The sequence below is a fragment of the Taeniopygia guttata genome, chromosome 1A (genome assembly GCF_048771995.1).
Source record: "Taeniopygia guttata chromosome 1A, bTaeGut7.mat, whole genome shotgun sequence".
Classification (NCBI taxonomy): Eukaryota; Metazoa; Chordata; class Aves; order Passeriformes; family Estrildidae; genus Taeniopygia; species Taeniopygia guttata.
The window spans coordinates 64,937,211-64,963,286 of NC_133025.1; the positions used below are offsets into that span (position 1 = coordinate 64,937,211).

The 26,076-nt window shown below is 40.1% G+C and overlaps 2 protein-coding genes across 2 annotated transcripts in view; both read right to left on the reverse strand.

Annotated features, from left to right (window-relative positions):
- ETFRF1 (electron transfer flavoprotein regulatory factor 1) overlaps nt 1-24,952 on the reverse strand; it is a 60,355-nt gene extending 35,403 nt beyond the window's left edge. The window contains exon 1 of the mRNA XM_072917132.1: nt 24,932-24,952. The gene's annotated coding sequence lies outside the window, so the exon portion shown is untranslated. The remainder of the gene's footprint in view (nt 1-24,931) is intronic.
- ARFGAP3 (ARF GTPase activating protein 3) lies at nt 1-24,989 on the reverse strand. The gene is made up of 16 exons (XM_002195485.7): nt 24,789-24,989; nt 19,731-19,849; nt 19,170-19,242; nt 16,681-16,812; nt 15,168-15,254; nt 14,229-14,310; nt 13,893-13,949; nt 12,744-12,790; nt 11,539-11,684; nt 9,333-9,458; nt 8,767-8,889; nt 6,557-6,694; nt 5,793-5,916; nt 4,772-4,862; nt 1,585-1,706; nt 1-924 (listed from the first exon to the last, which is right to left on the reverse strand). Exons 1-16 carry the CDS (start codon nt 24,855-24,857, stop codon nt 907-909), a joined length of 1,554 nt encoding a protein of 517 aa, XP_002195521.6. The 5' UTR covers nt 24,858-24,989; the 3' UTR covers nt 1-906.
- Nucleotides 24,990-26,076: the final 1,087 nt, after the last annotated feature.

Below are 26,076 nucleotides of genomic sequence, written 5' to 3' on the forward strand. Positions count from 1 at the left end.
TGAGTTTATACCAATTGTTTTTATTAGATATCAGCAGTTTACAAATTTGAATTAAGAAAATTACAGAACAGAATTAACTTGAATTAATTCTTCGTTGAAAAGTTTTTTCTTTAAGGTCATAATTTTTATGCAGGATGTCATCAGCAATAAATTCTAGACTGTCTAAAACACAGCCCCACTATCTCCTTATTCAGTAATTGATAATTTATCAAAAATCTAAGATTGTGCTAAATATTTTAAACAATTATTTAATTAACTACTCTATTAGGCCCTTAGTATATTTCAAGTTTATTTTTTTTTAATTTTTACACAATACAGAATTTTTAAAAGCACTTAAGGATTCTATATGGCAATTTTTTTTTAAACTTTCAAAACTAGGAATAAATAGACTGTTCCCACAACAAGGTGAAATCCACTATTCAGCAATACCACATTTTGACTTCTCCACATTTCACATCTAAGCACAGAACCTTCTAGCTGGAATACTGTTTTAAACCACTAATTCCCCACCATTTTAATGCACATCAATTTATGACTTCAGGAGCTTTTACTTCCTGGCAACACAGGTTTAATTCAAATGTATATTTTGCTACAGTCTACTAAACACCACCACCTCCTTTCTCCTTCCTGCCTCACAGAATGAGCCAGTAATAAAATAAAGCTCCCAGCTTATCTAACAATAAGGCTGCTAAGAAATAAAGACTGGAAAGGAAGAAAAAAGTATATGCAATGTAACAAGTTGCTGCAAGATTTCTGCTCTGTTATGATGAAACAGCACAAAGAAAAGGCTGAGTCAGAAATCTGCACTAAGAAACAGGTAAAAACATCATCAGTCTTAAGGCAACCTTCATTTGAATCAGCAGTGATTACTTGTGTGCCTGAAGAGGAATCCTTCTTTAGCTTCAGTTAGGAACCATATCGATCCTAGAAAAGCAAAAACAAATACCAAACCAGATATGAGTGGGTTTTCCATGGAAAGAAATCAGTTCTATTTCCATTTGTGCAATAAATAGTAGCTGAAGTCTTCAAGACTTTCAGAAAATTGACCAGTGCTTCCAAGAACTGGAGTTTGGGGCAGAATTCCAGGACAATCAGCCTGATTTTCAAACATTTGAGAGCTCCCAATGACCTCATACAGGAATTGCCAAGTGGCTGGAGCACAAAACATGCTGCACACTGAGGCCAGGATGGCTCATTTAGTGCAAAACCATGGATCAAAGGTCAACTAAAGAGCCAAGACAAGAGTTGGGCTGGATGATCACTGCAGATCTCTCCCACCCAAACTATTCCATTCTGAGTTAGGAACTGTGACGAGTTTAAAATAGAGTGACAACAAATAACTTTCATGAGGGAATTTTTTGTTTTAATTGTAAGAAAAGAGACATCCTAATGAAGGTGAGCTAGCAGATACAGATTTCTTTTCTAAATGACAAAGATTTACTGTGTACTTTGAGAGGTCTACAGAGCTCAAAACCAAATGCATTATTTTCTTCCTAAAGATAATTCAGTGGCAGGATCCATGGTACTAAATCCCTACAGAAAGGCTTCAACTGCTCGTTAATAGATTGTGACATTTTTACTCACCTGTATAGATGTCATGACTCCATTAGCAAGGACAGAAAGTTTTCCAGCGACAGATTTCACTCCTTGTTTAAACTGAGCTATATCAGGAGCTGAAGACAAGACATTGGTAATATTGTAGCTTCCTAAAAGAACACACATACAGAGGAAACAGAATTCTATATTAAAATCAACCTTTTTTTTTTTCCTCCCTAAAGTACAATGTATGACTAGGAGCACTAGTCATTAGTCTTATTCTGTACTTCAAGATTGTGACAATGTTGTTTTGTATCCTCAACAGCTGTCATCCCCTTGCAATTTAAATATGAATGCACTTCAGAGGTGCATTCAGAGGTGAAGTGATGAACTCTATCTGTGTGTATGCAGAGGGATGACTTCCATGCTGTATAAACACATACATTTTGCATTACTACATTTGAGGCTTGGAAAAATCCACAGAAATTACAGTAAATATAAACAAATTAGGTTTTAAAGCTCCGTAACAATGCTGGCAATCCAGCCTTCCTTAAAATTTGGACAGAATTAGCTCTGCTGTTATTATGGAAAGTGCAGGTCTAAAGCTAACAGAAATCAAAGGTAATTAATTAACTACTCTAGTTGGACTCTAAACTAACTGTGTGCTAAGTACTAACACACTAACAATTATTATCATCCACTCATTGGTGAAAATAATTACTGGCATGCCTTAGTATCAAATAATGATACTATTGGTAATTTGATGCTGTGATACTATGATAATTTTGATGCTGTCAAAGGCACAAATCCAAGCAAACCAGAATGACAGAAAAGTGATCACAGAGTCAACTACAGAAAGGCCTGGGCTGGAGAGAACCTTAAAGATCACCTCATTCCAACCCCTTGCCACAGGCAGGGACAGCTTCCACTATCCCAGGATGTTCCAAGTCCCAGCCAACCTGGCTTTGGACACTTCCAGGGACCCAGGGGCAGCCACAGCTTCTCGTGCCAAGGCCTCCCCACCCTCACAAGGAACAATTTTTCCACAATATCAAACCTAAACCTCCCCTTTGTCAGTTTAAATCCATCCCCCTCGTCCTGACACTCCAGGCTCTTGTCAAGGTTTCTCTCTCCATCATTCCTCTGGGCTCCCTTCAGGCACTGCAAGGCCACAATGAGGTCACCCCAAAGATCTTGGGAATAAATGGGGCTCCAGGGAGTAACAACCCAAACCAGACATTTTCCAAATGAAGCCTCCTTTTAATCTTTCCAACAGGGGTGGAGGAGGAAGAGAGAGAAGGAGAGGGAACCTGTAGCTCCTCTGTCCTGGGAAGTTAAAGGCACTGCCTCCTTAGCAGGCTGACAGACAATCCTGGAGATAATTTGTTTTACCTCAGATAAGAGGATGGTTTGTAGCACAGATTACTTGTCTCAGTCAGAGGACTTCCCACTCCAATCCCTTAACCCAGAATGGTTTTATAGTATTATAGATGCTCTTTATCTTCAAGAGTTCCCTCAGACAGCCCTATTTCTTAGCTGTAATTTGGACTTCCTTACGCTCTGTTCCACTCATCGAATGCTTAAGGCATTCCTGTTACTAAGATCAGTCACAGAAATAAAATCTGCAGCTGTAAGTAACCTGAGACGCTCCAACCACTTCTCAGCCACAAGAATTCCCTCATCATTTGCTGGCTAAGTTTGGTTGGTCTGAGAAAGTTCATGTAAACAAGGCAGGAAAGCATCTCCTTTCCTTGTGGTTTCCTTCCAAATCAGCACCTCCAAGTCAGCCACTTGACTTTCACAAGCATCAGCTTTGAAATAATGCAAAAAGGCCTTTCTTGCAGCCCCCTCTTTGGTTAAAAACCTCTCTACAGCATTCTGTACACTGTTCTACCCTGACACCTCATCAGTGCTCATAAAAACAACCTTAAAGCAAAGGATGTTTTATCCTGGCAAGGACCCCAGAACTACAGTGGTGGTTTTGTGGACAGTGTCCTGATCACGTTTATTTTACGGAACTAATGATAGTCTGGGCATTAATCCCACACCAGACAAACTGTCAGTGCAGTAGCATTTCTCCAAGAAGGACACCCCTCAGTTTTTGGGGTGAGGAGTGTAGCAGAGACATGCAGGAAAGGAAGTTTCTGCGCATTTGAAATAGTGTGAATTTATGACACCACGTTGCAAGTGCTTTTTCAAGTGGCTAAAGCAACTTACTCTGATTTCTGCTTGATATCTTCTTCCCTCCTTAATTATTTTTTTCACATTTCAAATTCCTAAGCCCCACTTTTACTTAAGCAATCAGTAACAGGAGTTACTTCTCTGCTAGTCAGTGTATTCAAACTTGCTTTCAGAGGACCAAAACTAAACAGTCACATGTTTTTGGGTTTTTCCCTCTTACTTTTCCAAAGTAAAATCAGATGCTGCACACTGTTTTTCCAGCCTATTTGAATAATTACTCACAGATTTCAAGTTCTTCAGTAACTCTTTCCAATTTCTTCAAAAGTTAAGGAATGAAAGTCAACTGATTAAGCCTCTACAATGGTCCAGCATTTGCCATCTTTTCCATTGCACATTATTGCACAATCCAAGAAGTGTTGGAAATAAAACATGAGACATTTTCAATACCCTAAGGGGCTTCTTTTCAGTCAATCTAATCTTTCTCCCTTCTGATTTGATGAACTACACTCTCTCATGTGAGCTGCTCCAAAAAATCTTTGAAACAGACAATCCAAGTGAAGATCTTCCTTAATAATTCTGCAAGGCCAGAGGTAGAAGCCAATATCCCACTGATTGGATATGCCATGCAACAGATTACATGGGAATTTTTAAGTCCACCAACATTTTATTAATGATTTTCCCTAGATCCAGTATTATGATGACAGCTAATGAGCTCCTTATGGTAACTGATCAAGAGTCCATTCAGGTGTTACCTCACTGGAAAATAATACAGTTTTCCTTCGATAGATGTTATTTACAAAATAAATAATAAATATGTTATTTGCATAATAAAATGTTATTTGCAACACAACCCCAAAATAGAATACTGAACTTACAGAATCAAAAATAGAGAACTTGAAATTCAAGGGGTTAATTTTTAAACAATGACCACACCTGCCATGCCTGTTTGAGCTGTTAGCATTTTGCTCTGAACACAGTGATGACTGTGATTAGAAGCAGAGCCAGGGCCTGCATCCCCTACAAGCTCCAGTTTCTCACTCTGTTTGATATGTACCTGTTGATTGTTTTCTCTGGTCTTCAAACAAGTCAGCTGAACTTATAGATGTGCTTCCAGAAAGCCTTTCTAGCCGAGCCCTTGCTTCATACTGGAAAAGAATTGAGAAAAAAATGCATTTTATCAGCTTGCTGTCACCTTTTGAGGTCATGGCAGATAATCTAAGAGACTACAGACATTCAGAACTGAAGTGGACCATACTGAAAGTTGTGCCCATTTCAGTTTTCACATCACTTTGTGAAAACTGAGTTTACCACCACCTCATTCCTGAGTTACCCAAGAGGCACATTTATCATTGCAACCCCAAAGGTCCCACCAGCTGATAGTTACCCCACAACTGCTGGAACACTGTGCAACCATTAAAAACACCAGATAAAAAAAGTGGAACCAAGGGGAAAGCACTGCAGTTAACATCCTGCTGACCCTCCCAACCACATGACATTTTAAACTCAACTTTTTCCAAGTTCCCTGCACACATTAATCATATTTTTCATTAGTATTTACACTGTTAATTTTTATTAAAAATCTCTATCTTGCCTCCAAAATGCTGCACAATACTAATCTCTTTCTTCTAGGCTGATTCAACTCCATGTAATTCACTGCACAATTTCTTTACTTGGTTAGATTTACAACATTAACGATGTTTTCACGTAACAAATCCACAGCAGGAAGATGTTTCAGCAGTGGTTTGTTGGCATCAGTTTGTGTATCTAGAACAAATTAGGCCTGATTCTATCAAAAATCAGGAGTGCTAAATCACAGTCTACCACTTCTGTCATGAAAGAAGAATGATGGAGGTACAGTCCTACATGCAACTGCAATTCTTTAAAATTAAGTTATAAATTACCTGAAATTTCTACATTTCTATCAAACAAATAATCAAGGGGACATAATTCTATAAACCCAGTAATTCTGCCAATTTTAACTATTTATTGCCTTCTCTCTTACTCACACGAATACCACTTTTATAGTCAAGGAATATTTTAACATTTAAAAATACTTATCACTGTTTCCTACTTACATCAGCCTGATCTTGCCTTCCAAAGTACATGTCTGATGAAATGGCTCTGACATTGCCAAATTTTTTCTGTGCCTCATCTGTGTTTGCAGGAGGTTCATATTCTGGCTTACGCCGGGATGTAGGTCTGGAAGGAAAATAAACTGCATCAGGGAGAGAAACCTCCTCCACATCGTGGCAGAATGAAAAGAGTCAAACAGGAACTACTGAAGTGCTCAAACTGCATTGTACAGGTAAATGAAAAATATGAAGAAAGGCAGAAAACACCACCCAAGCATATAACCTCCCCCCCCCCCCCCGCCATTCTTACATCTTCTACTTGGTTACAAAGATAGAAATACAGTTGTCATAGAGAAAAATTTTCATGAGCACCCCAAATTTTTATTCATTTGTTAACAAGGTTTCCTTTGATTCATCACACAATAAACAAAGCAGGTATGAGCTCAGAACAGGGCAAATATCTGAGTTTCTCCCCTTATCTTTTGTCTACTTCCTCTTTTGCTGGAAGTGTTTGGGAATTACCTCCACTACATGCACTGAACAGCTCTGAGCACAACAGACAGCACTTAAAATGGAAGGAAGAAATTCAGCTTACAAAAGAAATTCAGTCAGGAGATCCCGTGACTGCTGATGCAAATTGCTGATGCAAGTTCTGGCCAAATTCTCCTACTACAGACTGAAGAAAATCCTGCTACTATGACCAGAACTCAAATCACATTAAAATTTGGGCTTTCTGGAAAAATATCAGTTTGGTTTTCTTGGCGTACCTGTCTGAAAATCCTGTGCTTTTTGAAGTTAACAATATATCAACGTCTTTACTATTATTTTCTTTCTTCCAAAAAGCATCTGAATTGTCATCCCATTTAGAAAAAGTGCTGCTCCTCAGATCTGAAGAATCACAGTACCTAGAATAAAACGAAGAAAAACCTATTGAAAAGTCAGAACTTTGTTATTTATTGAAAAGTGTGAATGTATTTGCTGTTAGATAATGACTGTTGTAAGTGTTCACTAGCAGGTATGTTTTCACCCAAATTTCAGTTATCAGTGAGTAATTTGGATTTCACAATACTGCTTTAGAAGCTTTGTACCGTTGAATCCAACGGCTCAGAACAGGCAGGAAAGCCTTTATTTCTGGTTCTGTATTTTTTTTAATCCAAATATTAACAACTTGTGAGTTTTGCCACACATTTTATTAAAATTAAATGCTAAAAACATATATATTGAAAGTGAGTCTGAATTTCATAAGGCAATCTTCTCTCGCACATCAAAACCGTGAGGAAAACACTAAATAAAGAAAAGGGGGAAAAAATGAAGCATGTTTGTAAATTCTGGTACATGATTTGTTTTTTTTTCCCTTTTGATTACCTACACATACCTCAGCATATGTGGAAAGCATTTGAAAAAAAATAAATTACCTATTAAAACCTATTAAAATGCCAAAGACTAAGATTTTGTGCTTGAAGAAATTTACTTGAGGTTTGGCTATGACCAGGATGGGGAGAAAGATGATCAAAACCACAGAGGGACAGGAGAATGGAACCATTTAGTAGAACAAGATGGGATATTTGGGGTGGGGGAGAGAAAGAAAAATGGCATTTAACAGAAAATAAAATTTTACCTTGCGGCATTAATAAAGATTTTATTACCTGTAGCAAAACATCAAAAGTCAGGATTTTCAGAGGCCTCAATTTTATGTCTAAACCTTGAGACCTTCAGCTTGCTTAATACACTTATCAACACTCTAATATCCAGTATAATTATTTTGCTTTTGGGCATATACTAAGATGATGCTGAAGCTATTTTGACTCTATTTCAAAGTTACAGCTTGAAATAAAGGATAACAATACCCTTAAGAAGTCCAAATCTGACTGTTCTTTCTTTAAAGAGAATTAACTTGTGTACCAACTCCAATTAGATCCTCCCAGCTCCAACCAGAACAACAAGGGCAGGGAACAGCCAGGTTACAATTTATCCTCTGATCATTGAACCACAACACATTAAAAGGCTCCTCCATAATTCATCCTTTGCCTGCTGGTAGCTGATGAATAATTTGAGAGCAGTAAGAGTTCTTTTCAGGGAACAAACAAGGCAAGCACTGAAATGTTTTATTTTACAAGACTGCTGGCACTTTCCTTGGACCCACGTGTGTATTTCTGTTGCAGTGACTGCACTACAAAATAGTGACACAAAAGACTTTGTGCTTTTATTTGCCTGTCTACAAGCAATTAGGTACAATTTCTCATGCTGCTGTGACACAGATCCAATAAAGGCAGTTTATGAAAGCAACACCTCTCAGTCCAGAAAGAGCTGGTTCATTGCAATTAGTGCCTGAAAGATTTAATTATTTTTCTTCTCCCAAGAGCCATATTTTATAGTGTGCATTGCATTCATCCCCTGATAACAAATGTTTCATTTCCACTTACATTTTATGTTCAGATACATAAAAGTCTCTGAAATAGGACTGCAGACATCCACACAATACATGCAGCACAATACCTCAAAAAGACTGAAGTTTGTGCATCTGGCATGCAGAGAATGATGTAACTGCCATACATCTATTATCAGACTTCAATGCTTATTTAATTTGAAGGCAACAGCACAAGAAAGAAAGAAAAAAGGAATGAACACAAGTCATTCTGACAAAAAGTTCACTGGATTTGGAATAGAGCAAATAAAAGTTTATACGGCAACTGCCTGTGCAAGCAGAGACAAGACTCTGGACAAGATAAAATCTACAAACACATAGTTCAGACCACTTTTCCAACAAAGCTAGCTCCCCTCCTTCACAAACCCATCTGTCACAAAGGCAAAGCCAACTTTTCCACCACTCTTCTGATTCAGATGTCCCCTGAAAACATGCTGGGTGTGTACACAACATCACACTGCCTTCATCCCGACTTTCCAAAACACTGTGCATATTATTATGGAACTTGCATACACTTCTGGGCACATCCAGAATCCAAAGCTTACAGAATACCTGGAGCTAGAAGAGAAATAAGAGTCTTCCACATCATCCATGTACTTCTTCTTCTGCTTGGCAATTGTAGGCGTTTCCTGCTCTATTGTCTGCATCTCAGAGGCCACTGAGTGAGAAATGCCACTGGGGACAGGAAAGAAACAAACATGTAAAGAGATGATAAAACTCACACCCTAGAACAAAAAACAAAAAAATAAAAAATAAAGAAATCAAAGCCCAAATCTAGTTTCTGAAGCCTGCTGAGAAACCCAAGCTATACAAACATTAAAGGAAATAGGAATTAAAATAAAGGAAACACTTGGAAAACTGTTGTTCTCTCAAGCAGGGACAGGACTTCTGGACACAAAAGCCACTCTGGCAGCTGGAAAACACAATCTAGGTTGACCTCTGTCTGGCAGGTTAGAACTTAAATCTATCAGAAGCTTCCCTTTGACAAAGAGAGGATTTTTTGCTGATATTACTCAAGTCTCCATAACATGCTCTAGTCCATTTCTTCATTTCCTGAGTAAAATGAGGGATAAGTGCATAAAACCACAGAGTGTTTCAGTTTCCAGAACTTCACATACCTCCTGTTGCTGCCCAATCCCATGCCAAGCCTCTCCAGTTCAGTTTTCTTCTTACCAGCGAGGTTTAAGGTTTCTTCTCTTGCTTTAATATCAAGATCTCTGTAGGCCAACCTTAAAGATGATACACTGGAAAAAAACCACAGTTACCAGCGAAATGTCCAATGCTACACTGAATTATCAGCCCAGGAATATTAGTAGAAAATTAACAGTATTTATTGTAGCACTGTGTTTTCTAATGTCTTCCCTTAAGGCACATCTGGGCCCAGCTAGGTCTCTATCCCTTACCTCTAAACCATCTTAATATTTTCCAGTCACACCAGTGCAGCAGAGCCTGAGGTTTTTCATCTTGATTACAGAATTGCAGGAATACTTCTTAAATTTAATTTGTCAGGTCAAAAGGGATAAATTTTTAATTGATTTTAATGAGCAACTCAGCAATACTTTAATCCATAAGTCTCAACTGGCACGAAATACAAATGAACTATCAGAAGAAAGGCAAATGAAATTTTGGATGCTGCTGGTAGACAGGCTGCAAAGCAGAAAGGAGTAACTGGTAACATCTACCAGCACTGTATGCAGTAAGATTAGCAGCTCTCCTCAGGAAATCTATTTTATGAACATCAAAATCTTATTTGCTGTTGATTAAAACAAATGGGAATACTGATCAAGTTTGTAGATGTAATTTCAGCTATCAATTCTTGTCAGTGCACAGCAGAAGATAAGGAAATTTTGTAAGAATTTAAAATCACGTTTAAGTCTTAGAACTCTTTCTCCTTCCAAATATTAAACTACAAAAGAATCACTTACACTCCTTGCCACATAACAAAGTCATATTGAATTAATTTAGTAAAGCTTATTACTCAAGCTTTTAAAATTAAAACCACCACACAAATTAGTGGGAAGAAATTCAATTTTAGCAGAGTTTACCCTTCCTTTCATTTTGGTATCCACCAAACTGATAATCTCAGGGAAATACAGTTCTCTGGCCTCCACTGGGACTGGATCCATAAACTCAAGTGTATGTGCATCCCTCATGTTTACAAACATTTTTAGAGTGTTTTGTCTATTGCAGAAAGGTTGCAGAGCCTTTTAGTAAAAGTTGGCTTGGATCTTTAGATTTATACATTTCTGACACAAAACCCAAGATACTGCTTGGGACTTCCTTCCAAACTAAATTATACAGTCAAAGGCAATATTGATAAAGAATAATAATACATGAACAGTCCTTCTTTTTTTTTGTTGTTTTTATTTAGTTGTGACTTCAGAGTCTCTCCACTGGTAGTTTTTGGCAAACACCAAGAACCATGGTGTTGTGGTTAAAACACATCAAATGATCCCCTTGTGATTGGCACTTTTAACGCAACTAAAATATTCATTTCTCCAAGGACAACATAAAAGTGAGCAAAAGGAATGGGGAGGAGATTATAGACCAAAGACTTTGGTATCATGAGCAAAAAGTGATCCTGTAATTATTAAACAATTCAGAAAACTTCTCAAAAGGTTATAGAATGGATTCTCTAGCACCTGACAGGATGGCAAACTCTGTAACAGTAAAAGTGTTCACTGACCAACTATTTAGTAATATAATTTTGATGACAACTAATGAAGTATTAAAAACCAAAAGCACATAGGAGAGGAATCAGGAACAGCACCCTCTGAGCTTTAGGGCTGGGTATCTATTAATTAAGGTTGACCAATCTAAGACTGGTCCAGATTTAAGACCTCAGATGGAATTATTCAAAGGGTTTTGGTAAAAGTGAAGGCAGTTCCAGTATAAATCAGCTGAAAATCAGGCAATTTGAGACATACTTAAACTTCCCCTGGTCTCACCCAGTAAGTACAAGCTGAATATTCCCCATGCTCTTAGAAAGAATGCTTTCAATAGTATTGAGCTCACTACACCAGACCAAAATAAACTAGGTAATTAGCATGAGATGAAAAGAATTCAAGAGCCAAGAGTCTTCTTAATACTTAATTTTTTACAGTAGCCCATAAACTTTATAACCATATATTTAGAGGCCAAAAAAGGCACTGAGGGAATTACTGCTTGGCTCATCTTAACCATGTCTGTTTGGGCTTTTTTTTTTTTTTGAAGAACTGAAGTTTTATTTGCATATGCTAATCTATGGTAGTATTTAAAATGCTGTCAATTAGCTCATTAAATTAGGCTTCATGGTTTACCATTGTATAATTAATTCATACTTACAGTGGCTCTTCCTTCTCAGTTTTCTTACTACTGTGAAGATCCTCTTGTTCCTTCATTTTATCTACAGCTTGTGCTTGTTTTTCAATCTCGTTAAAGCTTTGGCTGCTCACTTTTTGGGCTCCCAAACCACCTTTTTTGGCACCAAGCTGGAATTATTGAAAAAGAAAAAAACCAAAAGCCCCAATATTATAACTGAGACAACCACCTCAGCTGACTCAACAGCCAGATGTGAAAGCAACAGCAAACACTACATCCTGTCTGGGAGCAGTCCTTGCAGACAGCAAGGACAATATGGAGCAGAGAAAATACTTTCCTTATTTTGGACTTCAAAATTCTGCTAATTGTTCTAACAAATTTAGTTAGCTTTGCAGTGAAGTCCCATAGAAAAATGGAAGTATTTGGGTTTTAACTGTTCAGAGACTGGCAGGCTCAAACAAATATAACACACAGAACTTTGGTTTCTTTTGTTGTATAGGAATATAATGAATTTTGCTGCAATGGAACTGTTATCAGATTTATAAAACACTTAATGCTGCAAATATGGATGCAATGGTGCTGACTCAAATGGTGGCACAGCCCTCAAACTACTGCTCTCAGTCTCCTCTGTGTTTAGTTCCTCACCTGCAAAAATTCACAATGCATTTATCTTCACCTTTGATTGGTTTAAAGCCTTCATGTAAAAGCTCCAGGCCATGCACACACAGATCACAAACTGTACCTGCACCTGTCAACCCAGTTCTGTTCTCACTGGAAGGGAACAGATCTGCACAAACCACTCAATAAAAAATTCCTCTTGGGTAATAGGGTCTTCTAGGGGGAGCACAAAATCATGGGATTTAATCTAAATTTTCTGATCCAATAAACCTTCAAAATCTTCTGTCTGGTGGCCTAGACTTAAATGGAGCGAGTCCCTGTAACAAGCTGTCACCCTGACAGCCCATGATTAGGGTGGCACTAGGGTGACTATTAGGGCTGTTTTTTGAGTTGCAACAGCCACACATTCAAAACTTGAGCTGCCTTCCCTCGTTTTCCTGTGCCTTGAACCATCATTCAGAGACACTAAACTCTCTTCCTGCCTTTTTACAGAGACCAGATGCTAAGAAAGTGCTAAGACCCCATGCAGAAGCAAGTCTGTAAACTATCTTTAAACTATTTTAAATGACCTATAATACAGTTAAAAATACTCATTGTTTACATACACTTACCCCCTTCTTAGCTTGATTTGGCTTCTTTTTTATGAAGGTGGTACTCTCTGCAAGGATTAAACGTACATTAGTTAACATACAATTTTTGTTAATTCCAGAACTACAGAAGGAAATTTCTGTAACATCAACCTCAAAGCAGTTTTTGCTATTTATTTTCATGCCTTTCTACTGTGGAGGGGTTGAGATACTAAACCAGACTATCTAACAGAGCTGTGGATATCTCCAGGAAAATGTGGGGAGCTAACTTTGATTGGCATCTCTTGAAAATATGCAGTAAGAATAAAACTACAGCTCAGTTCTGCTGCAGATTCCTGCTAGTTAACAGAACAGGAAAGCAGGACTTGCTCTTCTGAATCAGACTTGGGGTTCCCCTGACCTCACATCACTTCCAAGAGAAGTTTTTTCCAGTCCAGAAAGGCACTGGCTGTGTTCAAACCCAGCAGTGACACATATAAAACATACCTGCATCACTAAAACATCACAAGCATTATAAACAGCTCCTACTGTCATATTATCAATTGCTCCTACAGCACCCTCCTGGATGCCTGTGCACACAGGAAAACTACTCTGAGCTGAAATTTGTGTGGAAAGGGGCACAAACAGAACAGAAATTCTTCCCTTTAGACAGAACTTGTGATGTCAAAACCAATCAGGAAAAGCACTTGCTTTAGGAGAATGTGCTAAAGATACAAATGAGAAAAGCAGGAAGTGCGTCCAGTGAAATCTTTTGTAGTCTCCAGCTCTGAGATAACTAAACCCAAATAAAAACAGTGATGAAGACCATACCTGCCTAAAGAACTGAAAGAGGCCCAGACAGCACTTATCTATGCTGCTGAGAATCAACACTTTGTTTTCAGAAGCAGAACAAGCAGGACAAGCCTCACAGTGACAAATCATTGAAGTATTCTATTCTATTTCCATCAGCTTTTTTTCCTTACTCACAGTATGACAAACTGCTCAGTGTTAACTGGTCACTGAAGATACTGCACTATCAACACACGATTTTTCCAATCCAAGATTTTATGTTCACACTTCTGAAAAGGCAGCAAAATCTATTTCCACAGCTCTTCCTAGGCAGACATTCTCTGTCCAAAGGGATGTTTGGGTTCCCTGCATTTGCTGCTCTCTTCTGCTGCTTGCACTCATTACCTAATGCAGGCTGTGGGGATGTGCTAAGGCCATCAACACTTGGTCCATGTTCTGATCCTAAAAGATAAGGAATAACAAGGATAAGAATATCAGGAGGCTCTTTAGAATGAAGTACTAAAACACATCTCACTGTACTCAGGGTAGTGCCTAGTAGAGACCCCATAATGTGGTACTTCCATCACAGCTTTCCCAGTCACTAAAAGGGCAGCAGGCACCCCAAATTCTTGTGTTATTAAGCATGCTTAGGTTATTTAACTATTAAAGCAGGGTAAAAAGAGACTAAACTAAGAGAATATCAGAAAATGCAACTTATTGTTAATAAAGAATCAGTCATACCTTCACAGGATTCTGGAATGTTTTCTGAAGTTTTCTGCTGGAGAGAAACTGGTTCTGGTAACATCCATTCTGTATCCTTTGCCTTGGAAAAAAACAGACAGAATCAAAAGTGCACAGAAAATAGAATATACCAAATAAATAGGAGCACGTAGCTAAAGACTGCCTAAGCATCACTCCTTTATTAATACTGAATTCTTATGATTACAGCTGCTAGGATTAAAACCTGTACAGAAAAGGGCAGCTATTAGAATTACAAGAAATGCCTACCTTTACAAAAAACAAGATGGTTTCAATCCACTCCTGATCACTTTTATTTCTCCTCTCAAGAATTCTGTTTATCATCAAAACCAGTAATATGCATTTTAACTGTGCTATAGATTTATTTATTGTATGCTGGATGATTTACTTACATATCATCACCACACCTTTGCCCCACTAGAAGCTCTTGCACTTCATAAATGGGTTTTTTACACATTTTTGATTGTGAGCAGTCCTCCCAACATTCCTGGTGCATCCTCCCACTCCCTTCAAACACATCCCCCTCAAAAAGGCAGGTTTGTGACCAGGTCCCAGAAAATGTTGTAAGAACTGTTACACTTTGCTGACTGAAAACCCAAGGTACCACACAGTACATTTATATCAGAGCACTTCCAAACAAGAAATCCTGGCTCAAAGTGGAATTGTTGTGTCTACAAAAAAAAAAATAGATTTTCATTCCATATTTAGCTACTATTTGGGTCATTTAAAATTATCACCTTAGGAAGTGTTTCACATCCAGGAAGAATTCTGAGACTCACAGAAAGAAAAGCAGATAAATATTAACTCCCTGACCTACCTTTTCTCTATAAAGTTTTCTTTCAGGGTTTAATCTTCACCATAGAGCTCAAAGTCAACCAAAGTGTTTAGAAAGCAAGCAAGAATTAGACAGGTAATTCGTACCTTGGTAGAAGCATGGGATGCAAAAAAATCTTCCTCCTCTTTGTTCTGAGGTGATGCTGGTGCCATTCCACACCCATCTATCCACAGCTGAAATCAAGGGCCATAATTTTACAGGTTAATTGCATGAATGGATTCTTTTTCAATGCATTAATCTTAAAACTACTCTGTTTTGTTTTCAGGTTTAAAAAGTATTGATTTTTTTTTTCTTGTCCATATTTTTTCCTTACAATTTTATCTGGTGTCCAATAGATGACACTCCTTTTTTTACTGAATTCATACATATTTCATGTGCTCCTGGTGGATCAGCCAAGAGCTTTGAGCTAAGACAGATCTCAGGGCTGGGGTCTCCAGAGTGCCCAAGACAGGACTCCAACCTGTGACCTGCACTTCAAAATCACTCACAGGCAAATCTTTTCTCACTGCTCTTCCTACTCCATCCAGGAATAATGACCTCTGTCACAAAGGACAGTGAAGGGACAACAAGTTCACCTCATCATTCAGCAATCAGCTCTATCACTAAGTCAGAAAAGGAATTTTTAAACATGTGACAGAGGAGGGGATGGTTGGTACTAAATGCAATTATCTGAACAATTTACTTCAGTAATTTAAATAACACATAATTAGTTAGCAGTGCACAGCTAAAAAGTATTTACTAAATATTTAGTAAATTTTTAAAATATTTAATATCAAACTACTGGATGGAATCTGTAATTGAAGCAAGATAATGACAGTTCCTCAAAGAGTCATTTGGGGAACTTGCCATAAATTTAGATACACACATTATATTGTACTTTCTTGAACACATTTTACATCTTAAGCTGTTTATGAAGTCAAAAGAAATGTTCTCTGAACTTCACGATGTGAATTCTATTGCCCATAGTATGAATAATTAAGATTATAATTATCTATTATATTTCATGCTGTTTGATGCACAGATAAAAGAATCAACCCTTCTTGCTTTTAATTTTCACTCATCTCATCAATTTCATATCAACTAGTCACAAACTTTAACAACCTGAATTAAACAATCAAAACATGTTTTCTGTGCATGAAGAAAAGAACTGTTGTCAAACTTATTTAACACTTCAGACACCAATTCTGGATACTTTGCTTAACTCCTGTCAGCAACCTAACAATATTTTGACAGCTTGCATGAACTGCCTCAGCATTTCTGATGGAGAACAGCAAGTTCTACACAACTTGTTAATTTCCCAGATATTATTTTTTTAAAGAAAAAAACAAAAAATACATAATTTACCTGTTCAAAACAAATCCCATTTAAATCACACACAGTCTGTAGTTAATTCCATTACAATTTTTCACGCCATACTCCTTCAGACATCCAATTTCAGATAAGCAAAATAAAACCACCACATGGTTCATGGAGAAATGGCCATTTTATTTGAAGACTGATTATCTTTTGTATTACTGATTAGAAATTTAAAGTGACTTCAGAGGGAAAGAAGGGGAAGTTTTTCAGGAATCTCCAGGCCTCAGGACACACACTACTCACATCAGTCCCATGCTTTCTCGTGGCCTGTGTTGCAAGAGATTTGATTTTCTCCTTGTAGAGCTGAGCAGCACGACTGTTGTACTTGGCATTGGTGTCATTGGTTGTGCACCCATGTTGGTGGAAAAAAGCAGACTGGGAAGCAGAACACAGAAAATGCTGTGAAGAACGGGCTTAAAAGCTAATGACACTTGACACAAAAACATATTGCAATGAAGCAAATTGCTCCTCTGCTTAAATCTAATCTTTTAAATTATGGAGTCTAAGTAATCTGCAAAGTACAAAGGAAACTCCACTCAGGTGACTTCTTTACATGTAAATAAAACAGAAAAAAAAAAAAACCCAATACATCAGTGTGATGCTTTAAGAGCATATACAAATGCAAGCTTCCATTACATACAAAAACTCCTTGTTCTGGAATTAAGTGATTAAGAGGAAAGAAGAGGTAAAATCAATTGCCAGTAGCTGTGCTCCACAGGATATTCCTAATATTCTACAAGGCACTGCTTGGATTCATCTCTCAGGCTGGGGAGATCAATGTATGTTCAATAGTAACAAAATGAGTCTTCATAAAAATGAAAGAGATGTCTATGCATATATCTATGTTTGCATGTTTACAGACTTGTGTATTTATATAAAATTAATAAATTAAGATTGTGCATTTCTGCATGTAAATGTATACACCTACTAACTTGGTACTCAGAGGGGCTTCTTAGAAACCCTAATTCCAATTACCATAGAGATTTGATCTGAAAGCACAAGGAACTAAGGACTCTCTAGCTATCTGAAACACAGCAGGAAGCTCAGGACTGCTGTTATCCAGGATTCATCATCATCAGGCAATTACAGAACACAAAAGCTTGATGTTAATCTAGCAATGCTTCTAGCCAGTAGTTAGTAAAACTAAAATTTAGTATTTAACTGGAACCAAAAGGGAATGGTTTTTTAGTGCCATTAAAAGAAAAGCTTTAATTTTACTTCAAATGTCCAGACAATTTACCAATCTGTTGTTTCAAGTTTCAAGTATTAATCTTCTGAAGGAATCCAAACCAGACCATTGAGAATTTAAGGTATTTGTATGTTGCACTCTTGGTACAATGTATGATAGGAAACAGTGACATCCAAGAAGGAAGACAAAATCCCACAAAATTAAACAATAAAGGTTTTGTTATTTTTCTGCTAATAGGCCTTCTAAGACTAACAGAAGACTTTTTCAGGCTTTGCCATCTCTTTTTTCCAACAGCCTCAAACCCTTTACATAGCAGAATTGGTATCATTTAATCAAGGCTTTTAAGCATTTGGCTAAAAAAGAAACTATTCTTAAAAATGAAATCTCTCTCTTCTCATTAGTCAAAAGTGTGATTTTTATGTACTGAGTGGCATAACAGAAACTTGATGAGGACATTCATATAACAGCAGTAGTAACACAGAAAGGAATAACTTAGCAAGGACAGGCAGAAGAAAAAGAGGGAGAAGACACTATATAACTGCTCAGATCTGTAAGCCTGAGACAGCAACTTGCTGCATGTCAAATTCAAAGAAAAATATCTGACTGGAAAATACAGAAATAAAAGATAAGTAACAATGACCCTGAACTCAGCATTTTTGTATGTAAATAGGAAAAAAATTAGAAAAACCATCAAGACTTAATATTAAAACTATCAAGGAAAACACTATGGAAAGCAAGCTTGGGTGAAGCTTCCTAAAGAAACAATATAAATGACCAAGCACAAATGAAAAAATATAAGGGATAAGCATTCAGGCATTCAGCAGAAATTGCTTTTGGAAGTTGCATGTTCCCAACTGGGTGGGCCAACTTAAGGAAGCACTCTCAGTTACTTGTGGAAAAAGCTGGGAAAAGATTGCCAAAGAGCTTACAAAAAACAAAAAGGGAGATTGAGAACAAGACAGCTGTCGACAGAACTTCAATTTACAAACACGTTGTGTAAGTACAGAAGAAATCAAGTTGAAAGTAACAGCCAATGTGAATTGGCCCAAACCATGACACTGCTAGACCCCCTCCAACAATGCAGCAAGTCTTATCCTCAGTGCTAACTCATGCGAACTAGGGTGACTTTTGGCAGTTCTGGGGGTTTTGGCAAGGTTTTTCATGAGCCATGGAAGGAATGATGGTCACAGGAAGGGGCCATAAACTTGCCTTACGAGCCATCTTTGAGCAGCTGTCCAAATTAGACATGTACTGACAAGGAATCTGATCTGGGCTTTGCAGTGATTTTCATCACTGTCTTCTAAGAAAAAAACCGAAACATTTTCAGACTATAGCAAAATGGAGAAGGTGCAAGAATGGAGGATGAAATCAGAATCAAGAGGAATTCTTTAAAGATGAGGAGGTGGGGGCAGGGGGATGCGGTAAGAAAGAAAAAGAACTGGAAAAATAAAAATAATCCCAGGAAGAGAGGCAGTAAGGACAGACAACATTTTCCAAGCCTACCAAGCTTCAGTGTGCAAAGCAAACACTCAGAAATACGTACAGCATTTGCATTTCCTCCAACCTGCATGCATCTCAGCTGGAACCAGGACCAGTTGGAATCCAGTTCTGTTGACCTAAACACAAAGAAATGTTTTTACTGTCACCACCAAAGCCATTTAAAATCATTCTGTTTATGTTTTTTTTTTTTTTTTGACAAGTGTTTCTCTTCCCACTTTTTTTTTTTTTTTTTTTTTTTTTTTTGTAATCTGTAGTTATTTATCAAACCCCAAAAGGCCCAGAGTCAGCAGCTGGGGACACTCACCTGGAATAGGACCAGCTCAAGGTGCAGATTTACTGCACCAGCTGACTGCCTGAGCACTGCCCAAGCACCAGAACCACAGAATAGTTTGGCTTGGAAGGGCAGAACTCTGGTGCCACCACAATGAGCTGCTTCAGGAAGCAAAGCTTGCAAATAGAACACAATTCCCAAGAAGCTATCACATACAGCAAAGTCAACACAACCAGAAGCTGAAGGAAGAATGGGTTTCCTCTCTGAGCAGGTCTGTGAACAAACAAGACTATTAAAAGGTGAATTTTACTGTCAAAACACACCAATACTTACCGAATGAAACTCAAGTGAACGCCAAGGGACCGGTGGGTCCCTGAGCAGTCGATACAGAGAAACACTCCATAGGTGATGCTTGCCCAGCTGGGGTTCTTTGCTCCACAGTCAAAACACACCTTAAAGCAAGCAAACAAACATCAGTAAAAGGACTTGAGCATAACCAGGCCTTAGACTTTTATTACAGGTCAATGTAACACTCCTACAGTGATCCAACTTTGTGAACTCATTCTTACAGCGTTTGACATGACAACTCCATGTATCCTAATTTTAGATATTTAAAGAGGAGTTACACAATCTGCCCACACAACTACAACCTCTCCATTTCCAAAAATAACCACTGTACACAGGTTGAGAAATCAGGTCAGAGAACCCACATCAGCCTAGTTCAAATACACGTTTAACACAGCACTTCCAGCACTGCTGGAATAGGAAAGTGGTTAAGAAATATTTCCCCAAAGGCAGGCTCTCCTCATGCTGCACCTTTGAGTCCCCAGCAGGTTATCAGGAGGACTAATGCCATCATTATTTAGTTTCCTGTATTAAAACCTTGACCCTCAGGGCAAGCCATGGCAATCCAGCTGTGTGAAGGCCTCTGAGCACTGCTTATCCAGACAGCCTCTGCAGATATTGGCATGATTCATCACGTACCAATTGCCACATCAGCCTTTCCACGGTCTGTGCCACGCTGGTTAAAAAGCAACCAGGTCCACAATTACTGCATGGACAAACCCAGGAATTTCCTACCCCCTGCCACCACGTTGGACAGCTAACACTCAGCCAAAACAGCAAAAGCTGTGTCCATGTGTGTCTCATAAACTCTGCAGGCCAGCAGACCACGACTTTCAAGTCCTTTTTCAGCTATTCTGAGTTTTGTGCTTCTTTAAGAGACCAAGGAAAGTCAGAAACAGAAAAAAATTTCTGATACAAATCAATTATCAAACGCAAGGAACACAACAACTTTAAACAGCTATTCTGAGTTAATTCCATGTGTACACATCTATTCCTGCATGACAGGACTTTATCTGATCAATGCTTTTTCAGAGCTGTCTGCAAAGACTGCACAGAAGTATTTTTACAATAAAAGCATCCACCCAGGGGCACCTAATAAATAACTCCACAGAGAAATAAGCTTTTACACATAAATTGACAGCATTCCAATTTCCAACTTTATCCTTTAACATCCTCCTATAAACTTAATGTATCCTCAGATAGCGGAAGTTCTACCTATATGTAGATATAAAAAATAAGTTTATTCCAGGACAGGTGGGAACATATGGAACATCATAAGCAGGCCAGAGCTTCCAGCACCTCCTTGCCAAGCTGAACAACAAAATAAAAATAAAATTAAGAAGTCTTCTTACCAGAAACTCCCTCTAGAAACCTGTATAGAGATTTCTGTCTCTATTTTTTCGTACACCATCAAGCAAGTCTGTGCTCATGTCATGTCACCCATCATCCATCCAAATTCATTTCAACTACATGCCCAGGAGCAGCTGGAGGCTAAACTCCTCAGTATAATGTGGGTCTTTTCAGCTTGGGCAGCCCAAATTTATCAGGCACAAGCACAGCTCACCAGCAGATCCAGCATTAACTCATGCAAGTTAGGTAATGATGGTAACACACACAGAAACCATGGAGATCATAGCTCCTGCAGGTGCAAGTCCTGCCTTTCCCTCTCAACAGGGACCTAACACTTACTAATGTTATTTCCATGTCCCATTCCTGTCCATGGAAATGGGGCATTCACTGGCATCCAGCAGCAACGAGATCAACACAGAACGGGTGACAACAGGAGGGGTTAGAGGGAGTCCCTGAAACAAGCTCAGGTGGAAGAATGGCACAGAAGGGGTGGGGGAAACAGAAGAAGGAGTAAGACTCCATGTATGCCATATTCTAAGAAAACACACAGACTAAGTAGCCAGAACTTGGTTGTTGTTTTTTTTTTTTTGTCAGAATTCTTTGAAGCAGCTCCTTAAAAAACATGAGACTCATCTTTCTTTTAAGTTGACTATTTCCAGGCTTTTTCTTACAAGGTCAAAGGAGGATGGGGACAACAAAAAAGGAGATTTTGCTTGAAACCAAAGCCAAGAGAGCAACCCTGGTCTCACTTCTGATATAGGAGAGCAAAGCTGACTTACAGCTGGAAGTCTTGCAGAAATTCCCTGGAGTACAAATGGGAAACAAGAATCTGGAGCAGGTGGTTAAAAAAAACCCCATATTTTTAAAAGTTCAGTCATAAACATAACTGAAGATTCTCTTCTTTTCCCTTTTCTATCCTCCAATTAGGAGCACTTTGTAATTTCAACATCTTAAAGTCAATTGCATCACCTTGGAGTTGGCTGCCACAGCTCAGTATCTTCACTCACACAGGAGTCCCCACCAGACACCTGTGGAGATTATTCTCAGGCATAAAAATGTACCTTTCAGGACTGACATGCAAGCAGGAACATCCAATTTTCTTCTGAAGCAAAGGAGAAGCTGCTATTTCCATCAATGTTATGCAACAGAGATACATGCATGTTTCACTAATATTTAGACTAATTTTGCTTAGTTTTCTCAATTTTTAAAGTGTTTCCCTCTAGATAAATTTTAAGAAGAATCAGGGGGAAGAAATTAAAATCAATTTCAGAGCCACCCTATGAAATTGTTTCCATTTTAAAACCAGATAAATTGTAATTTTTGTACAGATTTAGGTGCAACTAAAATATGGATTAAAAATAAATTTGAAGGATATGCTTAAATAATCTAGTGCTTTCTAAATACACTTGCACGCTTTTTGTTTATTTTGTGTTGAAACACTTCACTGTGTAGATTTAGTAGGACTCACTTAAACAGCCAAAGACCTAACTGAGATGTTTGCACAAGAGCAAACACAGAGATTTGGGTATAATCACCAGCAAGCAGTTAATAAATCATAAAACATCCACCTTGCGCAAAGCACCTACATTAACAAAGAAATAAATAAAGTATTGACTTTGGCCATGGAAATGCAGCAGGGAGGGAGCTGCAGTGCTGGCCACGGGAAGGCAAGAGGACTGCACATTTTGGAAATGTCATCGTCTCAAAATGACTTCAGGGACACAAGATAGCGGAGTCCATCCTGGGGTAAAACCCAACACAAACACAAACCACACCCAAACACACACTGTAATAACAAAACTCAACTACTGATAAACCACCAGCACAACACGCACACTGGGAGTCCAAGTAGAGACAGGATGAAAGAAAGAAATGAAAAAACATTTTCAGAGGAACAGATTTAAAAGATCTGACAGAAACAGACTTTCAGCTCATCCTTGAGTGTTCAAGTCTTCAAAGGGGTTGAGCTGTAGAGCTCAAACACTCAAGTTAACAATATGAAGTAGCTTAAGGACTATGAACATTTTTATGGGTACAAAATACATCCTATTTAATAACTGTAACGTGTTTGTTAAGTCATCAGGTAGCTGATCAACAGTCTGCTGTCATCACGCAGCTTTACATTATGTAACACCAAAAGACGCCAAGAACTCAAAACCTCATCATAAACGGAACTAACATCAAATTACAGATGTTAATTTCAAGATAATTATTAAAACATCACTTTCAACACACTCTAACCCACATATTAAACTACACATTTATTTAAATGAGAATTCTTTTCCTAAAAATAAAAGGGGCAGACAGACTGCTTAAGAACACAACAGAAAGGAAACAACCATGAGAGGAGAAACTGATGGAAGAAACAACTTTTACTTCAGGAGAAGGGTCGGACAGGTGGGAGTGGGAGAGTTGTGACACCTAAGCTGCTGCTTTCCACTCTCTGCCTTCTTAGGTCACCCAGACCAGGCACCACAGCACTGTTACCGAGTTCTTTGTGCCTGAGCCACTTCTTTGCCACTGGCCCACAGTGAGTGGCAGCACACATTGTGCTACTATTGCTATGTCAACACTGAATTTCTGTGTGGCATCTGACATGGGGAGACAGATACACCTGAGCAACCACAGGTATCACATCCACCTGATTAAATCTACACAGTAACAAGGAGTCCAGCACAGGGGAACTGCTCGAGGCACTCCACGCTTGCCAGGCAGGGGCAGTACTTTCTAGTTCTCCTGTGATCCCAATACAGAAAAACCCCACCACAACAGCCCTAAACTACTCAATTTCCAGGCAGAGTGCCAGTGAATTTCAGGAGCTTGTAAGAGATCTCTCGCCCTCGTCATAGGGACTAGGACCTTTCCTTGATAAACTTTTTACCCCACTGAAAAGGCAAGTTTCAAGAATACTTTTGTTAGAAACTGAGTGCTCACCTCTGAGCTCTGCTTTGAGAAACCAGACCTGTACAGTCCTAACGCATTGTGTTCAGAGAGTGGAAGTCAGTTTTGGACCAGAGACAGGCATCCGGATTTCTATTCCCAGAAAACACGCCTAACGTGTTTCTTCATAACGCTAATCCGAAGTTTCCTGGTGGGTGTATATTTCACATATGTTCTCAGCCTACATCGCAAAGCCAACACAAACAAGCAGCACAGAGCAGCTGAAGGCACTTGTGGCCAGCCACCTTTCCCAGCCCAGTGGGCACTGCAGAACCACCTTGACACCAAGGAAAACCCCACCTGAGCCCGGGACAAGTCCAACGAGAGGAAAATCAACAAACTTTCAAACTTTTATCACTGCAGAAGGGGCTGTGCCACTTCACTGGATAATAAAAACAGGGAAAAAAAAAACCAAAACAAAACCACAAACCAAAATAAACACACACTTAACTTTAGGTTGCAGCTGGTTGAGAACTTGCTTTTATGCCCGGCGGAGCTGACCAGAGGCAGCCGGTGGGCGCCGCACCTCCCTCCCCAAGCGCTCATCCCTTCGGGACGCGGGATGCCGGCCGGGGGGACGGGGACCAGGCAGGGAAGAACTCCCTCATTCCCGGGACAGCCATCCCGAGGACCCAGCGGGCCTTTCCCCGCTGTCCCGGGACGAGGCGGGCTGGGGCCCTGCGCCTCCCCGCCCCGCCGGCTGTGCGACGTGTCACCGCGGCGCAGCGCTGCCCGCCCGCCGGCCCGGCCCCTTACCTTGTTGGTGGGCACGGAGCGGAGCCGCTTGAAGATGGCGGCGATGTCCTGCTTGCTGGGCTCGCACATGGCGCCGGGAACGCCGGCAGAGCCGCTGGGGTAGCCGCGGGGAGAAGGGCCGGGGCTGCCGGGGCTGCCCGCGCCGCCGCTCCCGGGACGCTCCGCCCGCCGCTGCCCGGCCGGCCCCGCGCCCGGCGCCGAGGGGCGGCGCGGCCCCGCCCGGTTGCCGCGGAGACGGGAGCGGAGCGGGGCGGCCCCGGGAACCCGCACCCACCGGCTGCGCCCTGTGCACAGTCACGGGGATATCGGGCCTGGAAGGGACCGCGGAGAGGAGCGAGCCCAGCCGCTGAACGCTCGCACCGCCTCAGCGCGCCACGGGCATCTTTCCCACAGCTCCAGGGAGGGGCACTCCGCCGCCTCCCTGGGCGGTTCCGATATCTAATCACCCTTTCCATGAAAAAATCCACTTTACGTCCAAACTAAGCCTTCCCTGGCACAGCTTAAAAGTGTGGCTTCTTGTTCCCTGGGAGCAGAGCCTGACCCCCACCTGGCTGCACCCTCCTGTCAGGGAGGTGTGGAGAGCAATAAGGTCCCCCCTGAGCCTCCTTTTCCTCCAGGTCCAACAGCCCCAGCTCCCTCAGCCGCTCCTCATCAGCCTTGTGCTCCAGCCCCTTGCCCAGCTCCGTTCCCTCCTCTGGACACGCTCCAGCCCCTCCACGTCCATCTTGCAGTGCCAGGGCCAGAACTGGACACAGCACTTGGGCTGAGGCCTCCCCAGTGCCCACGACAGGGGGACAGTCCCTGCCCTGCTCCTGCTGCCGCACCATTGCTGCCCTGGCCAGCAGCCTTTGGCCTTCTCGCCCACCTGGCCATGCACTGTGGAGCAGCAGGGCCGGGCCCTTTCCTGCTGGGCTCTTCCCAGCCACTCTTTCCCAGCCTGGAGCTGCTGGGGGTTGTGACCCAGGGGCAGGACCCAGCACTTGGCCTGTCCAGATACCTCATCACGGGATGTGAGAATGGGAATCGGCCCCTCTCAGACCGCCAATAATTTTTTTTGACTAAACTTGGAGGCCTGACATGAAACTTTTAATATTTTTAGGATGATGGAAAGGTCAGGAACAATAAAAATAATTTTTCTTGTCTCTTATACTTCACAGAGGAATAGGCTACAAAGCCAATATCCAAGAAATTGTCATAAAATCAATTAAATTGTCCTCCTTCTCTCTACAGGTCATCACACACTGAAATCTGAGGGGTGTATGACCCAGGGTACTTGTGAGGCCGTTGA

Bases quoted from the DNA above. Each gene is read 5' to 3' on its own strand.
- ARFGAP3 (XM_002195485.7), bottom strand. From the start codon at position 24,857: ATGTGCGAGCCCAGCAAGCAGGACATCGCCGCCATCTTCAAGCGGCTC. The intron at 19,243-19,730 runs GTAAGTATTGGT...CTTTGTGTTTAG, and splicing joins GTTCACTTGAGTTTCATTCG to GTCAACAGAACTGGATTCCA. The intron at 15,255-16,680 runs GTGAGTAGTGTG...CCTTGATTTCAG, and splicing joins CGAGAAAGCATGGGACTGAT to CTGTGGATAGATGGGTGTGG.